Below are 22,890 nucleotides of genomic sequence, written 5' to 3'. Positions count from 1 at the left end.
AACGATCCTGGGGACCACAGCAGAATGAGGTGTTCATGGGCCCAACCCTCTCGTGTACGATTTGTACAGGTGAGACWAGTCTTTGGTGGTGTGCTTCTGCTGTCATCGCCCACTTGGAATAATCTATAAATAGACGTGAATAATATAGCTAGATTAAAACATAGAAATGCTATACACCAGAGAACAGATGGTTTGTTCTCACAACAATAGAAATTACAAGTGGAGGGGAAATTAAATACAAGTACAGTAGTTGTGTGTTGCTTTGTTTAAGTGTGTCTATTTTAGACCGGGCGCTGTCACCCCTGTTGTCAAATGCCCAAAAGATGTTGTCTGCAGTGTCAAGTCATGACATTACTGTACAGAGTATTGCTTGCCAACGTGGTTGGCGTGTGGTTTGTGCTGGTAACTGCTGTTCTACGGATGAATGAATGGGGAAATTGTCTCTTTAAGTACATGGGGGAAGGGTGTGTTACTGAGCCTCCGACGCAGCCCTGCCTATTATTTTGCTTGACGTTCTTCCTTCTTGCTCTTGTCATACAGTTTGGGGATGGCTTTTTATGTAGGCAAATGTTACAACAKATAGTAATGAAGGATATCTGCAAGAATTCAAGATAAATAATTTTTCGAACGTTGATTATTATTCGACGGCTACTTTTTCGGAAGTGGTCCATCGCGAGCATAAAGAGAAAGGGGGTAACTGTACATTCGCCGATGCTCTATCAGCAATTGTCATGTCGTTGTATTGTTTCTTTTGACGGTTAATTATTAAATAATCAACTATGAAATGCGGGTTGACAATTAGGCTTAAGTCGTTCAGTGTTTTGCCTTGGGAGTGGTTGGTTTTGCGAGCATCATTTGGCACCCCCCCAAAAAATACAGATTTCTCAACGACAGACATCCACCCATGGTCGTGGTACGCGCAGACTACCTGACCTATGTTTTTTCTTTTGACAATTGTTTTTATTGGATATAACAAACTTCTGTGTTCCGGACATACACCCACAGGCATCACTGGACAACATAATTGCTTTCTAAAAAATATTTTTAGTATAGTAATGGTGCGATAGTTAGAATAAACCCATTTTGGTTTCATTTTATTTCCAAAATGAAGCACAGCATTGATGCCTTTCTTCACATGAAGAATCAGCCAAACATGAAGTGGATAGCCTAGTAAGTAGGCTATTCAGACAGTTTTCTAGACAATTGTCTGTATCCTTTCGTGTTGGTGCTGCCCTTTTGCAATGAAAATGAGTATTGTTTGAGGATACAATTCTGTCTCACTGCTCTCGAACCTGGGGTTGCGGGTAGGATAGGCGTATATTGCCTTTGAACACTGGCTAGGCGGTGGAGCGGCCAATGTCGACTGTTATCTTCGGTAGAATATAACGTTAATCCTGTACATACCTACATACAAACCAAGTTGGCATTTAGTCTAATAGAAAGGATACCTCAGGGACAATGTCTTCTCGTGCAGCACTACCTGGGAACGATCGGAAATCGGACCTCGTAAGTATTTAATACATTTTACTGTCTTATATAAGCTTTTGTTTATGTCAGACAGTCATGTGAATTACACCCTATAAATGGAACAGTGGCATAGAATCAAGCAAGGTGACAAGTAAACGTATTAAAAAACGACAGGAGGATGCATAAAGCCGATACAACCATTATTGATTGATGGGGGAAGGCTTTCTGTGGCCTATTTGCACTCCTGTTAAAACCATAATTAATTCACTCTGTACATTTTGTTCAAGTGAACAGAATAACCCATAATACATCATTTTGAGAGAGCACATTCTGTCCCTAGAAAATCTGGAAATCAATAATGATACAACTATAACACTGTCATACCAGTATGTAATAATATGTAAATTCAATGTGAAACAAATGTGGCCGAGTTAATGCAGTGGCAGGTTTGTATACAGCCTCTCAGGCACATATGTCACTTTGGTTTCAATGTCTATGTTTCACACATTTTCTTTAGGAATGCTGAAAAGAGGACATTTTGTTAATCACCATCGAAAAGCTCTTTACCTCTTCTAATTCCCATCAATCATGAAGGGGATGTTTGGCTTGAGTCTAGTTTGCTCAGTACAGTATCAATGTAGAATAACAGAGCTTAAAGGGACAAGTAGCTCACCAGTTTCGCACAGACCTTCTTTACGGATGACTGGCATTTGAAGCTAGACAGTTTTATCTGTTTATTGGCAGTGATCCTCGGCCAGACACTTAGAAGTATGACAATCCACCCAGTATTTTGATCACAACATTGGACAGGCCCCAGTTTATTTCTTTATTTACATAGACGAACAATAGATAAATAGACAATTATATAGGCCACGCCCACATAACATATTATGTTCTATTGTCTGCTGATTGTTGTTGCTGTTATTTGTTGATCATCCTCWKCTACAATAAATAACCATTCAAATCCTATATCTAAGCAGGTCTCACATTACCGTGGCACTGACTTGGTCCTTTCTGGAAGGAGTGGCAAACAATAGTGACACACTAAAAGGCAGATAGATTCACTACAAATGCATTTGAGTTGAATTAACAAAGCATTATTGACAGGTGGATATATCAGAGAGGGATAGGGTCTGTCTCACCCTGCTGCACCCTCATCCATAGTATTAGGGCATGGTAAGATGTGTGTTGATTGGTGGGGTGTAGGGCTATATTAGGATAATATTATGTTACTACACAATAGATGGCCTGAGCTTACATTGTTTTTCTAAAATATTTATTTAAAGAAAAGGCATAGAAATCTTCGAACCATTCATGAAGCAGGTCATGCTTGTTGTCCTTTTCAGAAAGGACAGACTTCCAGAAGGACTTCCATTCACATCAAGTGACAATACGAGAGTAAATATTTGATAACATGATTCTCTTAATTACAACCACTTTATGCTCACTTCAAGGAATACAAAACAGAGTATTGTGTGAAAGCCCATGTTGTTCCGAATGACTGTGTGATCTCGATCTCTCCGTGGCGGATGTGAGTAAAACTTTTAAACAGGTTAACACTCGCAAGGCTGCCGGGCCAGATGGAATAACAGGGCGTTTTCTCAAAGCATGCGCAGACCAGTTGGCAAGTGTCTTCAAGGACATTTTCAATCTAACCTTGTCCCAGTCTGTAATCCCAACATGTTTCAAGCTGACCACCATTGTCACTGTTCCCAAGAACCCCAAGGTAACCTGCCTAACCTGCCTATATGACTTTTAAAGGCTGGTCATGACATCAACACCATCAACACCATCATCCCAGACAAAAGCATTATTGACAGGTGGATATATCAGAGAAAAATAGGGTCTGTCTCATCCCAGACACCCTGGACCCACTCCCAATTCGCATAGGGCCCCAACATCGTCAGATGACGCAATCTCAATTGCACTTTACACTGCTCTCTCCCATGACCAAGCTGGGGACCCAGGGACTGAACACCTTCCTCTTTAACTAGATCCTGGACTTCCTGACAGGAAGGCCCCGGGTGGTGAGGGTAGGCAACAACACCTCTGCCACGCTGACCCTCAAGACGGGGACCCTTTAAGGGTGTGTGCTTAGTCCTCTCCTGTAATCCCTATTCACCCACGACTGCGCGACGTTGCACGATTCCAACGCTATCATCAGGTTTACTGACAACACGACGGTGGTAGGCCTGATCACCGACAGCGATGGGACAGCCTACAGGGAGGTCAGAGACTTGGCAGTGTGGTGCCATGACAACAACCTCTCCCTCAACGTCAGACCAAGGAGCTAATCATGGACTACAGGAGAAAGAGGGGARAGCACGCACAGTTGTGTGTAACAGTGATAACACCAAGTAAAACTGAAATGATAACTTAAAACACAAAATATAAATATCCATTAACAAACTTCTTATAGCTTAGACTAATTTCCACTTCCTGAACACATACTACTTAAATAAAAAACATAGCCTTTTCTTAGTAAAACGCACACACAGTTGTGAAGAGGGCAATACAGCGCCTTTTCCCCCTCAGGAGGCTGAAAAGATTTGGCATGGATCCTCGGATCCCTACAGCTGCACCATCGAGAGCATCTTTGCCTCGCTGCATCACCGCTTGGTATGGCAAATGCACCACCCTTGACCACAAAGTGCTACAGAGGGTGGTGCGGACAGACCAATACATCACCGGAGCAGAGCTCCTTGCCATCCATGACCTCTATATCAGGCGGTGTCCCAGCCACCCAAGCCATAGACTGTTTACTCTGCAACCATCCGGCAAACGGTACCAGAGCATTGGTTCTCAGAACAACAGGCCCCGAGACTGCATCTACCCCCAAGCCATAAGACTGCAAAATAGCCATAAGACTGCTAAACACACATACTGTATACACATACACACACGCTCGCTCGCGTACACACACACTCGCTCGCACACGCATATCGACACAACACAAACACACATTTTTTTTATTTTTTTATTTAACCTTTATTTAACCAGGTAGGCAAATTGAGAACACGTTCTCATTTACAATTGCGACCTGGCCAAGATAAAGCAAAGCAGTTCGACACATACAACAACACATAGTTACACATGGAGTAAAACAAACATATAGTCAATAATACAGTGAAAAAAAAAATAAGTCTATATACAATGTGAGCAAGTGAGGTGAGATAAGGGAGGTGAAGGCAAACAAATATATGTATAAATAAATAAAAATATAAAAGGCCTGGAGGCGAAGTGAGTACAACACAGCAAGTAAAATAAAAACTAAAAAAACAATGGAATGGTTGGTTTGCAGTGGAAGAAAGTGCAAAGTAGAAACAGAAATAATGGGGTGCAAAGGAGCAAAATAAATTAATAATAAATACAGTAGGTAAAGAGGTAGTTGTTTGGGCTAAATTGTAGATGGGTTATACAGGTGCAGTAATCTATGAGCTGCTCTGACAGCTGGTGCTTAAAGCTAGTGAGGGAGATAGTGTTTCCAGTTTCAGAGATTTTTGTAGTTCGTTCCAGTCATTGGCAGCAGAGAACTGGAAGGAGAGGCGTCCAAAGGAAGAATTGGTTTGGGGTGACTAGAGAGATATACCTGCTGGAGCGCGTGCTACAGGTAGGTGCTGCTATGGTGACCAGCGAGCTGAGATAAGGGGGGACTTTACCTACCAGGGTCTTGTAGATGACCTGGAACCAGTGGGTTTGGCGACGAGTATGAAGCGAGGGCCAGCCAACGAGAGTGTACAGGTCGCAGTGGTGGTAGTATATGGGGCTTTGGTGACAAAACGGATGGCACTGTGATAGACTGCATCCAATTATTGAGTAGGGTTTGGAGGCTATTTTGTAAATGACATCACCGAAGTCGAGGATTGGTAGGATGGTCAGTTTTACAAGGGTATGTTTGGCAGCATGAGTAAAGGATGCTTTGTTGCGGAATAGGAAGCCAATTCTAGATTTGACTTTGGATTGGAGACATACATACATACATACATACATACACACAGGCACTTTTATACTCATCATTTGCTGCTGCTACTCTGTTCTTTATTTTACTTTTATTATTATCTATCCTGATGCCTAGTCACTTTACCCTGCCTTCATGTACATATCTACCTCATACCTTATTATTATCTATCCTGATGCCTAGTCACTTTACCCTGCCTTCATGTACATATCTAGCTCAAATACCTCGTACCCCTGCACATAGATCTGGTACTGGTACTCCCTGTATATAGCTCCCCATAGATCTGGTACTGGTACTCCCTGTATATAGCCCACATAGATCTGGTACTGGTACTCCCTGTATAAGCTCCGCATAGATCTGGACTAGTACTCCTGTATATAGCTCCACATAGATCTGGTACTTGTACTCCCTGTATATAGCTCCACATAGATCTGGACTGGTTACTCCTGTATATAGCTCCACATAGATCTGGTACTGGTACTCCCTGTATATAGCTCCACATAGATCTGGTACTGGTACTCCCTGTATATAGCTCCATTCTTGTGTATTTTATTCCTCTTGTGTTACAATTTTTATTTGTCTTATATTTTTTAATTAAGCATCATTGGGAAGGGTTTGGTAGCAAACAGTTCACAGTTAAGTCTACACCTGTTGTATTTGGCGCATRTGACAATAACCTTTTATTTTATTTGACTTAAATATTGTCATTGCGACACAGCTAAACTATATATATATATTTTTGTACCTTTACCCCTTTTTTTCCCCAATTTCGTGATATCCAATTGGTAGTTACAGTCTTGTCCCATCACTGCAACTCTCTTACGGACTCGGGAGAGGCGAAGGTCGAGAGCCATGCGTCCCCCAAAACACAACCCTGCCAAGCCACACTGCTTCTTGACACACTGCTAGCTTAACCAGGAAGCCAGCCGCACTAATGTTTCGGAGGAAACACCGTCCAGCTGGCGATCGAGGTCAGCTTTCAGGTGCTTGGCCTGCCACAAGGAGTCACTACAGCACGATGGGACAAGAAAATCCCGGCCGGCCAAACCCTCCGCTAACTCAGACGGCGCTGGTCCGATTGTGYGTCGCCTCATGGGTCTTACCGTCGCAGCCTGGCTGCAACACAGCCTGGGATCGAACCTGGGTCTGTAGTGACGCCACACTGTTAAACTTGATTACATTTACAGCACAGATAATCAAATGAACAGACTCCTCTCATCACACCTAAAGTTTTTGATATGGTCAAAATGTTTCTGCACTGAGACAATACTATACTATTCTATCCACAAATGATCATCTTAAAGTTTCAATGCAGATGTTTTTAATCTCCATATCAAATAATTTCTGGGTAACAATTAAGTACCATACTGTGATTGTTTTGAATAGCTTCTTAGCAAAGAACAATTTCTCAAGCAAGAATTTTGCTAGAACTGTCTGTGAGTGGTTTGTGGGGAAGGGATAACTGAAAACTAGCTCTTATTGGCAGAGTGGTTTGGAACTCTCTTTCATATTATTAACTCATCTATTAACAAATTTACCACATGGTGATGTCACCAGGCAGGCCAACACTCGATCCCAGCAAAACAGGCTGAAATTGTAGACAGCCATTTCAAACAGCTCTTACGCTAAAAGGGCATTATCATTTTCACAATTTCACAGTGTTTTTCCAACCTCATAGTGTGGGTATATACATTACACAGGAAAAACATTTGTTTTGCTGCACTGGCCGTTTAACAAAAAACCCATGTTGGTGGTCCTTTATGTGACAGAAATGTTGCAGGCCAGGGATCAAAATGATTGACCTGCTCTTGGAGTCAACTGGGTCAAACGTTCCTTTTGTTTGACATCTCTCAATGGAATCTTAGGGGTCTTTCGCTTCCCAGTACACTTCCCTCCAAATCCGAGATCTATGCTGAGAGAAAAGGAGGTGGCATAACACGAGAAAGTCCACACCGGTCTCCTCCTATCACGTTGCTCGCGCCGTACCTCCCAGAAGGACCCATCTGTAATTAAAATGATTTTAGATTGTATCGTCTTCCTCTGTCTCGTTCCCTGGGACAGCCTGGGGGTGTGTGGGAGAGTGAAAACGTGTTGCATGAAGGTTGTATCAGGATGTGTGCAAAGTAGGGTGGGATGGGGCTTCAACATGTTTTTAAGATTTTGTTAAATCATTGTTAACAACAAACCAGACCTGTGAGGCTGTTGACCTAAAATGCGTAATTTCTTGAACAAGGCTGAGGGTAGCATATTTGGCTCAGTAAACAGTTGATTCAACCACCATTTTCAATATCCACATTAGTTTTTCTGCTAGAAAAGATAATAGGCCTACACAGTAAATAGACTACTGACCAGAAGATGACATGATGTTAACTCCAGGTGGGGTTTCCCTTTGTTGTGCCCTTGTGTAAGACATTACCTATATCCTTGTACATCAATCTGTGTAAGCCTAATCAATGTAAATCCATGTCTGTAAAGCAAAGGAATTTGGTATGTAGGGCAGGCTAATGATGCTTATTCAAAGGCATATTATCTCCCTATCATCATAACTTGAATAATAAACCTAACAACACACATGGTGGCACACATTAGTCATCCAGATTTGAGATTTGCATAATCGCAGTCGCTTCGCACCTCCCGCTCCAGCACGTCCCAGGAATCCAAGTCGTTTTGAGTCAGGCGACTAATGCTGTCTTTGGGCTGGTACAGTTTCACACCCCCCCTACATTGTGACATCCTCTGTATGCCCCTCTTCTCTCGCTTCAATCAGCACCATCTGGTAGAGTGACCATTACTCGCACTCTCCAGTTTCCCAGCCAGTCCCATGAATGGAGCCCATGTAGGCTCAGTTTCTGTTATTTTGATCAGTACCTTTACTTACCTCTATACATTTCTTATCCAGCTCAGCTTGCAAATATACAGAGAACGCTCAATATTGTGAACAAACTTTTAGTCATACATTTTGCATATAAATGTTTTGTTTTATTTACCTGTCAATAGTTTGTCCCTTTTGCAAATAATTCACGAGCCTCTATAATGCAACCACATGCAGGTCTGAATGAATTAACAGGTTTTTCTTGGTGGCACAGAACAAAGCCATTGTGTGGCCTTGGATTGATGCATTCATGATTTGGCTGTCTCTACATGAAAAGGACTCCTCAAATCCCATTGAAGATATGCAGTTCACATAGGATTGTTCAGTCTGTTGATTTGCATTGAACAGCACCTTGTATCAATGGTGGGCTATACTTGACCTGCTCATCTTGTTAAAGATGACTATCGTCGAGTAGAAATGACCTTGATTTACTCCCATTTATATGACCAAGTAAGCCTAAGTATCAGGCCAGCTTTGGTTGTGTTGAACTGGTTTAGTTGGAAAGCTGTCAGGACAGGAGTCTATTTAAATTGCTTCAAGAACATTCGCACACAGCTCCCTGCTCTGTTACGTAACCGCTGCACTCTGGTGTCATTTTACCTGTGTGTCTCCAGGTCTGAGTGTGGGGCTGGGCGATATATTGCGACRACCGGTATACTGGTATGCATCCACATTTTTACAATACCATCTATAAAGGTATTTTGATACAGTGATAAATAAATGCAAAGTTCTACAAATTGGACTACGTCACTGTCAATTTTGTCCTAGTTTGGTTGAGTATAAAACCATCAGAACCGACAAAGACCAATTAAATCCCTTAGAATTAATGTGTGGCCTTTCTAGTGTCATGCATTACTCATAAAGCCTATTAAGAACTTTTAATATTCTGAAAAATTAAAATACCGCGAAAAATATTGTGATATGATATTTTTTCCATATTGTCCAGCCCTAGCTGAGTAGGTTACCTAGCGATGCATAACATGCTGACCAGACCAGACGCGTCGCTTGCGCCAGCGTTGCAAAATACATTTACACATACATGTTATTCAATCATTGCACCCACAATGCTCGCGAGCGTCTGCGTGGCCAGAACTTGGTTCTATTTGTGACGCTCGACGCGCTGCAAGTCCTGCCTCTCCCATCTCCTCATTGGTTTTTAGGAGCATATACTCATGTGGGTGATTGAAAGCTGAACTGAGGCCTACACTCCGGTAGGTTGTGGCATTTCAGGTAAAATAACAATCCAATGTTTATATCCCAGGACAAATTAGCTAGCAACAGCAAGCTAGCAAGCTTAATTTTCATAAATGTTTAATGCTTTTTGACCTGTCCCCAAATTAATATAATTGGTTCTGAGTTTGTTTTGATATTTCAACCTGCGTGTTCTGATTGCGTCTGGTGTGGGGTGGTGCATGCAAACGCACGCACGCGGTCTGGTCAGCATGTAAGACATCTGTTTCACCTGAGCCTACTGTCGCTTTCCAGAGCGACTAGGCTGCGCTAGAGCATTCCACTCCTGTGTTCGACTGCTACATTTTCATTGAGTTTGAAATAGATTACAGCTGGATGAATTGAGTGAACATTACAGAAGTGTCACATTCAAGTCAACAGGTAGTCTGTTGGGTAAACTGTTTCAATTTCCACAACTGATGGGTCACTGTGAAATTGAGCAATTTCTGGATTTAGAAAAAAGGAATGTCCTTTTTGTGGAAAGATTCTTCATGTAAATTTCATAATTAAAAATGATTTAATCTGGATGAATGATTATTGGAAAATTTAAGATTCAGTCCTCCTTGAAGACACTAGGCTTGTAGCTGTTCATATAGATGGTAGAGTCCTAGTTTCATTTCATGCCTAGTTTCATATTTTTTATAGTGGTAGGATCTATCCTATTTACATAAATCTACTCAGTTTCACTGCACAGTACTGCTCGYCCTCCCCTGGCCTCGACGTGGAGCATCTGTTGATTTTGGAAATGTCTTCAGCAGAAGGTCAGATAGGCATGTGTTCCATGCGACTCCTGTGTGGGGTTATGACCAGAGCACAATTGCAAAAGTTGAGCAATATGGTAGGCTTACAGTGATAGGCCAGTCTAGTGACAGCGTTTTGTTCTGTGAGCAAAGCATCCGGTTTCACGCTTTGCATACTGTAGTAAAATGAACCTTCCTATTGAAGGCTAATGGCCCTGTCTCTCTGAGCCAGTGGTGTATAGATGAACTGTGTAGGCTGTGCAGTGCACTGTAAGTGGCTTTGGATAAGAGCATCAGTTAAATTCATTTCAGGCTTCTCCGTTGCATTGATTAGAGAACCTGACTGAGCAGATTGTGTGTTTGGTTTGTGTGTCGGATGAGAGAAAAAGAGACGGATATCTGACACAGCGAGAAATAAAGCAACATAAATAAGCAGAAGTGCTTGCTGGTAGAGTTCAGTTCTCTCTTTTCATCTGTCTCTGTTGATGTGTGTTTGTGTTACTAGCACGTGCCTATGTGGGGGATTATTAGACCTGTTGCAATGGAAAATTCACTTCAAGGGATGGAATCCCCAAACCTGTCACCTAATACAACATGAACAGATTTGTATCTGTAATTTGCTTAGTTTGTATAGAAGCTTATCCTATGAGAGATTTGAAAGTGGGATTGTGTGTGTGTGTGTGTGTGGCCATTTTGTTTTGAACGCATTTTGTTGAACTAGTACTGAATGTGAAGTCTTCAGGCACTCCTCAGAGGCAGATTGTTAAGTTATTCAAGTTTGACCCTCATTCTCTTCTGCTCTTCATACAAATACTTTTGGGAAAGACTTCTCACCTCTTCTGGTGCTGAGATATACTTAGGTTTGAATGATCCTGATGATAGCTTTAGGGGTTATTCTAGTATTATATTGGTTAGGGTACAAGCCCTGAGGGTATGGACCTTTCCTGCTGTAGTACTCTTTGCCGTTAGAACATGGTCTTCACATTTCAAGGTTTTGTTTGGGCTTCTCATCTGACCCCAAGGCGAGACATGTGCTGTGAACAACACTGGCTGCAGTGGCTGTGTGTGTCTAGTGTTCTGAAGCCATTATCCGCAGTGGCTTCTCAGCTCTGTTGCTCATGGTTCTGGTAAAACCACAGTGGTAGTTTACAGACTTGACTGACTGAGGAGAGTACATTCAGTCATGAGTCATGCTGTAGAATTCACTGGCAGGCAGCAGAGCAGACTGTCTGGGACACCCAAAGAATAGAGAATGTTAGGTCATTGCTGCAAACTAATCTGCCCTGAACCAACACAACGGTATTTGCCAAAAGATCAGTCAATGCTCTGGATTAACGGCAAAGCAGGTTTTGTGTGAAAATGTACTGACATGTAACTGCTGTGGAACTAAAAGTTATTGAAGGGGATTGATACGGGCAGAAGAAATTATAGTTCACTAGCTCAGTCTGACTTCTGCACGACGGAGCAAAAGATCTGTCAATGTATCTACTAGCTTGGTGCCAGTGAATAAAGTAGCCTAATTTTGGTTCAGTCAGGTTCCCTAATGCAGCTGCCTGCCAGTGAATATTGGGATATATGTTTTGGCCATAGTCTATCAACATTTTTGGACGCTGTCATATTCACACTGTTTTTTACCAAGCTGGATTTCCTTGTCAGCCAGTCCAGGAAACACTGAACAGTTTGATGATGTGACAACGTGGCATGTCACCGTGCTCTTCACGACATTCCAACCATCCACATTGGTAAGAGGGACATAGATTTTGTCACTGGTAACAATTCATATGCCATCATATTTTACTTAGGGTTACAGTGAGATTATACTCTATGGACAGATCCAGCCGGAGTGAAACACTCATCACAGGCAGAGAGAGTAAGTCTGAGAGGCGGTTATGGGGTGGAGGGCATTGTGCAAAGACGGAATSCGTGGTGGCTGGATGGTGCAACCCTGACCAATCATCATTTCCCCCCCACCCCCGTCACGCAAACTGCACAGCAAAGCTTAGCAGGATGCCTCCTATTGTTTTGTTATGCCGCACACTAGTCGTGTGATCAGAGGCGAACATAGACACAAACCGCCCCCAAGCACTGTCCAGCCTTACTCAAAGACGGAAGTGGTTCACATTTGTCTACAGTGGTATGCCCATAGACACAGATGGTACAGATTACATGTAGCCTATTAGAATTACTTCTATATGTTAGCACTCATGCTAACCTACGCTTACAGGCTTTTATTGGCCTGTATGCATTTCTTGTAGGTTGCCATACTGACCTAATATCTCAGGGCTGGCCTCACCTTGCCCAGTGATGCACAGGAAACTGAGTGTGCCTCCAGGCTGCTGTCACATGACTGGGTCTGGACTACTTTCCTCTGAAGGAGGTGAAGCCTTGAGCCTGAAATTCTTTCTCTGTTTACCAGCTTCCTTTAGAAGGACATGGTTGAGAGCGAGAGAACTTAGACTAGAAACAGGTAAAGCATACTTGTTGGGTGTACTGGTGTGTTCATATCACTTCCTATTGTTGTAGTTGTGGGCTATGACACGACCTGTATGTCTTTCTTTCTACTTGACTATGACTAATTCTGTTTTGACCCAGCAGCACTTTCCATTTATTTCAGCTGGTTGAATGTTATTTTGTGGAACATTTGAGATTCTATCCATTCCCTATTGTTTACACTCAAACGGATCCAATCTCTCACACTTGATTATTCTGGCCTTCACCCTCCAGGGTTCTCATGGCCCACACAGAACATTGTTGTAGGAACAAACAAGTAAAAATCACAGGCTTATAGTCACTTGTTTTTTGTTGTTGACATTTTTGTTGTTGTTCAGTTTCACCTCAAAGACTTGTCTGTGACCCTACTCTGTTGGACTGTGACACTGCTACAACATGCATTCTGTGTTGTGTCATTAGAAAAGGTGTGGATTGAAACAATGGACAGTTTGGTTTTAGGAAAACGGTGCAGAAGGACATCCTAGCTTGAAGAGTTATTTTCGATATCAAGGTGTGATTTTGTTTTATTGGGGTTAGAGTATCCCCAGCCGCCTTATGCCAAATGTCTCTCTAGTCTTGCCCCCCCCACCCCACCTTTCCAGTCTCTCTATGTATGTATCAGCGACACCATCTCGTACTCAGCCCTCTGCCATCAGCCTTCATCCCTCTATCTGAATGCATTGGCGTGGCAATCGGACGGAGAGAGAGAATCGATGGGATCTCCTTGAAAGGGGAAAATGGAAAGGGGCGGGGGAAAGAGAGAAACCCAGATTGTGAGGTTGGCTAAAAATGAGAGAAACATACCAACACTAGACACAAGGGGGTTGGGCTCGGGTGTGGAAAGGAGAGGGAGCCGAATTGATTTGTTTTTGGGGAGGGGGAGATGAAGGGGAGGAGGCTAACTTGAGGGCTTGTCACACCCAGCGAGATAGGGATGCAGGCAGGGACAATGGAGCTTGGTTGGAGACGATGCCCAATAGGAGCTCTCCTCCTTCCCGTGGGAGCGAACGAACGAGGGACACGACATGGCAACAGGTGGATGAGAGGAGTGATAAACCAGACTGGTTGAGGGGGATGGGGGGGTTGAAAGGGCTCTGCCAAGAGTAGTCTGATGCAGCACCAAATGCTCTGTTTCACCTGATGTGCTGATCTGGGGTTAAGGCTTGTGCGCTTGCGTGTGCATTGCACATTTATGGTAGTGTGAGTTGGTGTCTCTGCGTGTTTGTGTTCTTTTATAAAAAATGTTTGCTGCAACTTCCCAACGGGCTCGGGAAGGGCAAAGGTCGAGCCATGCGTCCTACGAAACATTACCTGCCAAACCGCGCTTCTTAACACCCGCCCGCTTAACCCGGAAGCCAGCTGCACCAATGTGTCAGAGGAAACACCGTTCAGCTGACGACTGAAGTCATCCTGCAGGCGCCCGGCCCGCCACAAGGAGTTGCTAGAGCGGGATGAGCCAAGTAAAGCCCCTCCGGCCAAACCCTCCCCTAACCCGGACGATGCTGGGCCAACTGTGCGCCGCCCCATGAGACTCCCGGTCACGGCCGGTAATGACGTGTGTGTTTTAAAGAAAGACAGTTGGTCTCACTCAGGCAGCGGGATCTCTCCTGGGAATGAGTGTGCACTATTCTGTCGGAAGGTTATACACTATGCCTTCCCTGTGCTAGCCTGGCTGTGGTCTTAAGCTGGGAACTGGTTGTGCTTAGGGATACTGATGAGTTTGTGGGCCTCACCCCGCCTGCATCTGTCTTTTCAATCTCACGTCTATCTCTCTGGGTGTATTGAATAGTCCTTTGAGGACGTTTTTGACAGGTAGCAAGGAAAACCGCTTTCAGATTTATTGAATGATCAAGGGAAGGACGCTCTATTAGTCCTTACCTACGTTAGTTTGCCAAGGATGAAGATGAGTATTCTTTGCGGAAGCGTTGTTGATTAATGTCGTCATAACTCCGCTTAAAGATAATGTCGTGGTTTGACTGTTTAAACWAATTTCGGGACATTCTCAGAAACGTTGGTGTAACACGAATTTATATACCACAAAATAGTAATTATCTTCGTTATAGTGAGTTCCTCCGTAAATATGGATACATAGTCAAATGTTACTTCATTCATGATTTATATTTCCGTTTATAGACATCAAAGTGAACGAGGAGTAAATGAGGACGGTTTGATTCATTCAAACGCGATCCTCTTCTCGCTTTTCCTTTTAATACCCGCTTTACCTTGAACACTGTGACCTTTTCAAATTAGGTCACGGTAAAGTCACTAGGAAAGGAAAAAGGTCACATCTTAGAAACCACCCGAATGCACCCCCCTCCTGCCCTATTCCGTTAGGGGCCCCACATGTCCCTCACCACACCTCACCTAAATTATTGATGAAAGATGAAAAATATTTTAACCTTGTCCTGCCACTTCTCCCTCTCTTTTTCTTAATTCTCCTGCATTGGCACTGTATCATAAAGTCATTAGTGACACTACGTTGTAAAGTGTAATCTCTCTGAAATGACACTGTTGCTTCAGGAAACCCATGCTGTGACTCTTATTCAAACTATTCTCAAAATGTCGATAGTTATTTGAAATGATTCTACCAAATGCTGTCATAGATTGTGTTATCCAATCTCTCCGTTTATGCTTTGTTGACTTGGAACATGCTGCGATGGGTAACCCAACGAGCCAGGGCTCTGTGTAGGAGGAATGTTGAGCCGTCATGTCGCGTTGGCGTGTGAACGCAGCTTGCCGTGCGCTACAGTGTAGTGTCGAGCATTCCAGAGCAGATCGATTAGGAGATGCCAAATTGGGCCACGACACTCGTTTCTATTCTATGACCTGAGGAGCATGCGTGTGAAGAATGCCAGCAATGTGGGATGGAATGAGATTAGCTGCCTTCCTTGGCTTCCATAGGCCTCATGAGCCACTGCTAACCCATACGTGTTAATGTGTTAGCCTGTTAGCTAGCTTGGTGCTGCTCAGTATTTACTATCAGMCCAATAGCGTTCTCTAATCCCATCAACAGGTTTTTCTTAACCGACACTGATGCATTACTCATGGCCACTCAACAATCGACATGAACAATTCCATTACACAAAACCATTACAAATGTTGCCTTTGGTAGTTTCAGACGTGTAGACATTTTGAGGGTTCTAGATCACCAGAATTTCTTAGATGATGTGTGCTTAAATCACTTGTATGTGTTCTAGAATCATCTATTGGCCCAGAATGTGATTTCACGCCATTGATGTCAAGATGCGATGCAGCTAGATTGTTTTGCATTTTGTTTATGACCCCTCTCTCTTTCCCAGCATACCTCTCTCTCGACGAGCCGCTCGGAGAAGAGCACCGGTTGGTCGAGCAGATCACTCGGAGCACGATGCCGGAACTCTATTGCCTCATGTTCGGACGAGCAGCCGCACATCGGCAACTACCGTCTGCTCAAGACCATTGGCAAGGGCAACTTCGCCAAGGTCAAGCTGGCCAGGCACATCTTGACGGGCAAAGAGGTGAGACTGGACTGAGCTGGAGGTGTGGGTGGGCTAGACTGAGGGGTGAGGCTTGACTGGGCTGGGGAGCTGGAGGTGTAGATGGGCTAGACTGAGTGGTGAGGCTTGACTGGGCTGGAGGGCTGGAGGTGTGGATGGGCTAGACTGAGGGGTGAGGCTTGACTGGGCTGGGGCTGGGGGCTGGAGGTGTAGATGGGCTAGACTGAGGGGTGAGGCTTGACTGCGGCTGGGGGGCTGGAGGTGTGGATGGGCTAGAACTGAGGGGTGAGGCTTGACTGGGCTGGGGGGCTGGAGGTGTGGATGGCTAGACTGAGGGGTGAGGCTTGGGTAGAGAAGTGGGGACTTGACTGAAGAATGGGGTTAGGCTGGTAGGAATAGTGCACACGGCCAATGAGGTTTGTAATAGGCCATTTGACAGGTTGGTTGTGGTGAGAGCATGGAACATGTGGGAGGGATGGATGGTAGTTGTAGTTTTAGAGATGATCCTTTACATTTTGGACAGAACAAGACTGGGTTTGTCCTAGTCTGTCATGACTTTTAAGGCCTGTGTAGTTGTAAACATAATTTAACGTTAGCCCAAGTCATGACCCACGTTTTTAGGTGTATAATTACACAGGATTGCCATAAAGTTCAACCTAATGACATGGAATGGGATCATTTGGAGGGCAGTGTGTAGTGAACCACATACATTTACAGTCCTAGTCTCACTCACACTTTGACCGAGACAAATCACGCTGTTAAGCCATTTATGGGTCCTTATGGCCTGTTGGTTTGTTTTGGAGTTTGAGCTTTGAGATCTACTAATGCTCTTGAATATGTCACTGTTTTGGTATCACTGATCGTAATGATTTGTYTCTCGCCGTTTCAGGTTGCAATAAAGATCATTGACAAAAACCAGCTCAACCCGACCAGCCTACAGAAGGTGAGTGCTGTTGTGTGGTTGTCATGAGAAACAGTTTGGAGATGCAATGATTAAAGGTATTTTCCGGCAACGAGGCCCAACAAAGCATGCGACGTCACACAGTTTTGCAAGACACAAACAGCATCAAGAGGCATTGAGAAGCATTCTCTTCATGTCATTTGAGATAATGATGGTTAGCTTGAATGTAACAGCTTGAATGTAACCTTCCTAACGTCATGGTTTTTGTTTTGATATTGACTATATTATGCTGACCTGCGCTCTGTCTGCACTCTATTCCTACACAGCTGATAACTTTCTCAACACCTAGGCTACTATCTAGGCTAAACAACTAGGCTAATATCAATATACCGTGACAGGAAGTGGACTCCTGTGTGATTGTTTTAGTGGACATTTGGCCAGTGAGATGATGCAATGACCTGACCTTTGACCTAGTTCTAAGTTCTAGGAGGCTTATAGTGTCTGGGATGGTTTGATGGTTTTGCTGCGGTACTTGCTATCCAGAATCCTTGGGGTGTCCCTACCCCATTGAAGTTGACATTTAAAATGGTTATGGTTAGTGTTATGGTTGGGGTAAGGCAGGGATTCCCAAACTCGGTCCTCGGGACCCCAAGGGGTGCACGTTTTGGTTTTTGCCCTCGCACTACTCAGGTGATTAAAATAATCAACTAAACACCAAGCTTTGATAATTTGAATCAGCTGTGTAGTGTTWTKACAAGTTTGGGAAACACTGGGGTAGGTGTCAGGGTTTAGGGTAGGGACATCCCAAGGATCCTGGATTGCACTAATAATTTTGCTGCATACATACCAGTGATTTCAGGGCCATTTAAAGGGGAAGTTCGGGATTTTAGTTCGGGATTTTACCATTTGGATTTGAGATGGTTCCTAACTGTGAAAGTAGTCTATTTCTCAGATACAGGAGAAACTGTTATCCATTGAATGTTATCCATTCACACGCGGCACCTTCAGCATTCTAATGCTAAAATGCCTTGCATGATATTAGGCTTTATTAGTTGAACCTATGTCATTTGCTAGGTTATTGTTATCTATGATCTGTTTAAAGCGCGGCTTGGCGGGTCATGTTTCGGAGGACGCATGACTCCACCGTCGCCTCTCCCGAGCCCGTTGGGGAGTTGCAGCCATAAGACAAGATCGTAATAACGAAATTGGGAAGAAAAAGGGGGTATAAATTACACAAAAAAACGAATAAAAAAGTAATCTACTGGAGACACAACTCTCCTCTGGCTCTACCTGCTGATTAGTCAGGTTCACCATCAGCAATAGTTTTGGTCGTTTTGCTTTAAACAATCAATGTATATGGTCATTTCTTTTATATACAGGATAAAGTTGATCATATCATAACAAGCACAGCAATCACATGTGCGAGGCGGCACTGCATAGCCGAAGCGAGAGGAGAAGAGAAGATCACTCCATAAAAACTTCCAAACAGTCATAGCCATTCGATTTTGAGTTGGGGGTGACGTCCAAAATTGTGCTATATATTCATTGGCTTTGTCATAGCTAATTTGTAAACAATAAATATTGATACATTACTAGCTAAAACACTTCAACTGCAAAAATGACAAGTTAATTAGTAGGTGATGGTGATTTCAGAACCAAAGTGGGGGGACAAAAAACAGTCTACATTGCCCCAATAATCTGATAGTGATAGTGGGGTTGTAGATGCCTAGCCTCCCTTATGGCACTGCTCTGGTGCCTAACAGTACATACAGCAAAGACATACATCATTTACACACCACACAAACACACACATCATTTACACACCACACAAACACACACACAATCTCTAATCGCACCCAATCGTTTCAAACCAAAACATGTCGTTCCTGTATCAGAGTCCATGTATTTAGATGCATATTGAATCTTCTTAAAAGGGAAATATGCACATCCCTATAATCCATAGTTCTGTTTTCTCTAAACAGCCATTACAAACTTCAGCTAACTTTAGCCACCACTAGCTACAAATCTATGGGAGTGATGGGGGCAATGATTTTGGAACATTGACAACTATGCAATGATAATGTTGCTGCACATAGGCCTACATGAGAGAGAACTGTAGAACTGTGCTGCTGTATCATGTGTTGCCCCTCAGTGGAACTAAGTGGATTTCTATTTAAGCATGGCGCGATGCACATAACTGTCCAGTGTGCTCAGAGATCATGGGCAGACGGAGCCTATGTATAGATACATTGCATAGAGAAGCTGTAATCAGATTAGTATGCTGGCCCGACCTCGTATGGCTGTAGTAGGCTTTCTTCAGACAAAACCAATGTAGGACAGAGACATGTATTGAATCGTGTATGTATGTCCCTCCTCATTTTGAGGCAATTGAACAGCAGGGTTGAGCTTGGTTTGACCACACATCATACAGGCTTATTCCCATTGTGCGTCCCTTTTGTACCATATTCCCTAAAGTGCATTCGGAAAGTATTCAGACCCCTTGACTTTTTCTACATTTTGCTACATTACAGCCTTGTTCTAAAATGGATTTAAAAACAAATAATCCTCATCAATCTACACATAATACCCCATAATGACAAAGCGAAAACAGGTTTTTTGAAATATATTAAAAAGAAAAGACAGAAATACCTTATTTACGTAAGTATTCAGACTCTTTGCTATGAGTCTCAAAATGGAGCTTCGGTGCATCCTGTTTCCATTGATCATCATTGAGATGTTTCTACAACTTGATTGGAGTCCACCTGCGGTAAATTCAATTGATTGGACATAATTTAGAAAGGTACACACCTGTCTATATAAAGTCCCACAGTTGACAAAGCATGTCAGAGCAAAAACAAAGCCATGAGGACGAAGGAATTGTCTGTAGAGCTCCAAGACAGGATTGTGTCGAGGCACAGACCTGGGGAAAGGTACCAAAAATGTCTGCAGCATTGAAGGTCCCCAAGAACACAGTGGGCTCCATCATTCTTACATTGAAGAAGTTTGGAACCACAGAGACTCCTACTAGAGCTGGCCACCTGGTCAAACTAAGCAATCGGGGGAGAAGAGCCTTGGTCAGGGAGGTGACCAACAACCCGATGGTCACTCTGACAGAGCTCCAGAGTTCCTCTGGAGATGGGAGAACCTTCCGGAAGGACAACCATCTCTGCAGCACTCCACCAATCAGGCCTTTATGGTATAGTTGGCAGACGGAAGCCACTCCTCAGTAAAAGGCACATGACAGCCCGCTTGGAGTTTGCCAAAAGGCACCTAAAGGACTCAGACCATGAGAAACAAGATTATCTGGTCTGATGAAACCAAGAACTCTTTGGCCTGAATGCTAAGCGTCAAGTCTACTCCAGAGTACTCAGGACCTCAGACTGGGGCGAAGGTTCACCTTCCAACAGGACAACGACCCTAAGCACACAGCCAAGACAACGCAGGAGTGGCTTTGGGACAGGTCTCTGACTGTCCTTGAGTGGCCCAGCCATAGCCCGGACTTGAACCCGATCAAACATCTCTGGAGAGACCTGAAAATAGCTGTGCAGCGACGCTCCCAATCCAACCTGACAGAACTTGAGAGGATCTACAGAGAAGAATGGGAGAAACTCCCCAAATACAGGTGTGCCAAGCTTGTAGCATCATACCCAAGAAAGCTTGAGGCTGTAATCAATGCCAAAGGTGCTTCAACAAAGTACTGAGTAAAGGGTCTGAATACTTATGTAAATGGATATTTTATTTTTTTATTTTTAAGAAATGTGCTAAAATTTCTAAACAGTGTTTGCTTTGTCATTATGGAGTATTGTGTTTAGATTAATGAGGGAAAACAACGATTTAATCAATTTTAGAATAAGGCTGTAACGTAACAACATGTGGAAAAAAGTGAAGGGGTCTGAATGCTTTCCGAATGCACTGTATAGTGCACTATATAGGGAATAGGGTGCCATTTGAGACGCAACTCCAGTCACCCATCATAATCAGTCCAGTTGCTACTGAGAGGGTCCATACGTGCTGATGAGCATGGTGAGGCATTCACACCTCCCATGTGAGAATTGATGCAGATGACATCACACTCATGCTTCCCTGTTGCTAGGCGAACATGTTTTGATCAACCATCTTCTCACAGACATCTGACGAGGTGATCTTTGTCTGTTGCACATATTCGGACCAAACCGTCATCTGTTGACCAAACTTTAGCCTCGTTGTGCTTCCACCCTGTCAGCACAACAGGAGCAGGCTCTTACTTAGGACAATTGAATCCATTTAAAACACACAGCTATCGATTGTGGCTCTGTGTAAGGTATTATTTGTCAGCCGCGGATACAGATATGGCTGGCACCAGCCACTGCAAATTATACTGTTCACAATTAGTTAGCTACTATCGCTTTGCAGACATCCTGTAAGGTTAACATATTTGTAGACGTTTGTAATTGTTGCAAGAAACTCCCGTCTTCAAGTTTTCAGTGATCAAGTGGCCACCATAGGGTTAAATAGGTTTCGATTAGTATATCCATTTTGGACTTTTAAAGTAGTTATACACTGTAGCCATTGATTCTTGAAGAATATATCTTATAAATGYYGGCTGGTCCAGGTTGCGTCCCAAATGGCACCCTGTTCCCTATATAGTGCACGACTTTTGTTGGGAATAGAGGGCCATTAACGATGCACCCCCAGTGTTGAGTGGTTGCCTGGTAGGGACTGGGGATGGATGCAGGCAGGGAGGGAGGAGGACGGGGGGGCATTTTGTGATCTCTGCATGCAGAGGTGCACTGGTGGATGGATACTGCTGCAGTAGCGCAACGGGCAGACGGTTGTCCTGTCAGCACTATTCTCCTCCCATTCAGGACACACTAGACCAGAGCACCAGGTGACTCTCTCTCTCTCTCTCTCTCTCTCTCTCTCTTTCTCTCTCTCTCTCGCTCTCCACACTGTGTCCCTCCCCTCCCTATCCTGCTCTCTTTTGTATTGCAACACTCCCCTCTCCCACCCTGTCTTTTTCTCGCCCTCCTTCTCTCACCCCACTCTCTGACCTCCTCTCCCTCTCTATATGTCACCTAACCCACTTTATTTCCAGTTTCTGTCTATCTTTCCCTCCCTCCCTTCTCTCATCACCTCTCTTCAGGCACTGCAGAGTAACCACAGATGTACTCTCTGGTGTTTTTCTGGAGGCTGGGCCCCTCACAGTAGCTAGCGTCCCACGCCCAAGCGGTGGCAGGTGATTTAAGGGCCCAGGCTCCGCCCCCTTGCAACCATCCTTAAACAACCGCTCCATGTATCTGAAACACCCCCAACCACTTACCAACCATGCCTATCTCATATCCTTAAATTCTAACCCCCCCATGTCTCATCTACTTCTCCCCTTTCAACCTCCCACCCCCTATGTCTCCTTCTTACCCCACCCCTCACTCTACCTCTCACTCATTCCCAGTCCCGACCTCTGACCTATTCCACACCAGCCCTTTAACTTTAAACCCCGATATCCATCTCTCAGTGATAGGCCTCCACCTCCATGTCTCCAACCACCCCATCCTTCACATCACTTCTGTCCCTCACATCTCACCCACCCTTCAGCCTTTCTCTACCCCATTCACCTCATCTTCCACCTCTCTCTCTGGTCTTTATTTATTTTATTTAACCTTTATCTGGATGATGTCAAGATTTTCTCAGCTTTGTCATGCGCGTGTGTGTGTGTGTGTGTTGTGTGTGTGGGGGGGGGGGGGGGGGGCGTGTAATCCTTGTGGGGGGGTGTTTAATCC

The 22,890-nt window shown here is 43.9% G+C and overlaps 1 protein-coding gene across 1 annotated transcript in view; it reads left to right on the top strand.

Annotated features, from left to right (window-relative positions):
• The first annotated feature begins 470 nt into the window (after positions 1-470).
• The window catches only part of LOC111949531 (MAP/microtubule affinity-regulating kinase 4), a 60,342-nt gene continuing 37,922 nt past the window's right edge, over positions 471-22,890 (top strand). Inside the window, 3 exon segments of the mRNA XM_070434088.1 lie at positions 471-1,506; positions 16,057-16,254; positions 17,123-17,176. Of these exon segments, the coding sequence (XP_070290189.1) occupies positions 1,459-1,506; positions 16,057-16,254; positions 17,123-17,176 (300 nt within the window). The 5' untranslated portion in view covers positions 471-1,458.

The sequence above is a fragment of the Salvelinus sp. IW2-2015 genome, linkage group LG22 (assembly GCF_002910315.2).
Source record: "Salvelinus sp. IW2-2015 linkage group LG22, ASM291031v2, whole genome shotgun sequence".
Classification (NCBI taxonomy): Eukaryota; Metazoa; Chordata; class Actinopteri; order Salmoniformes; family Salmonidae; genus Salvelinus; species Salvelinus sp. IW2-2015.
The sequence above is the reverse complement of the archived record's forward strand: the minus strand, read 5'-3'. Positions and strand labels throughout refer to the sequence as shown.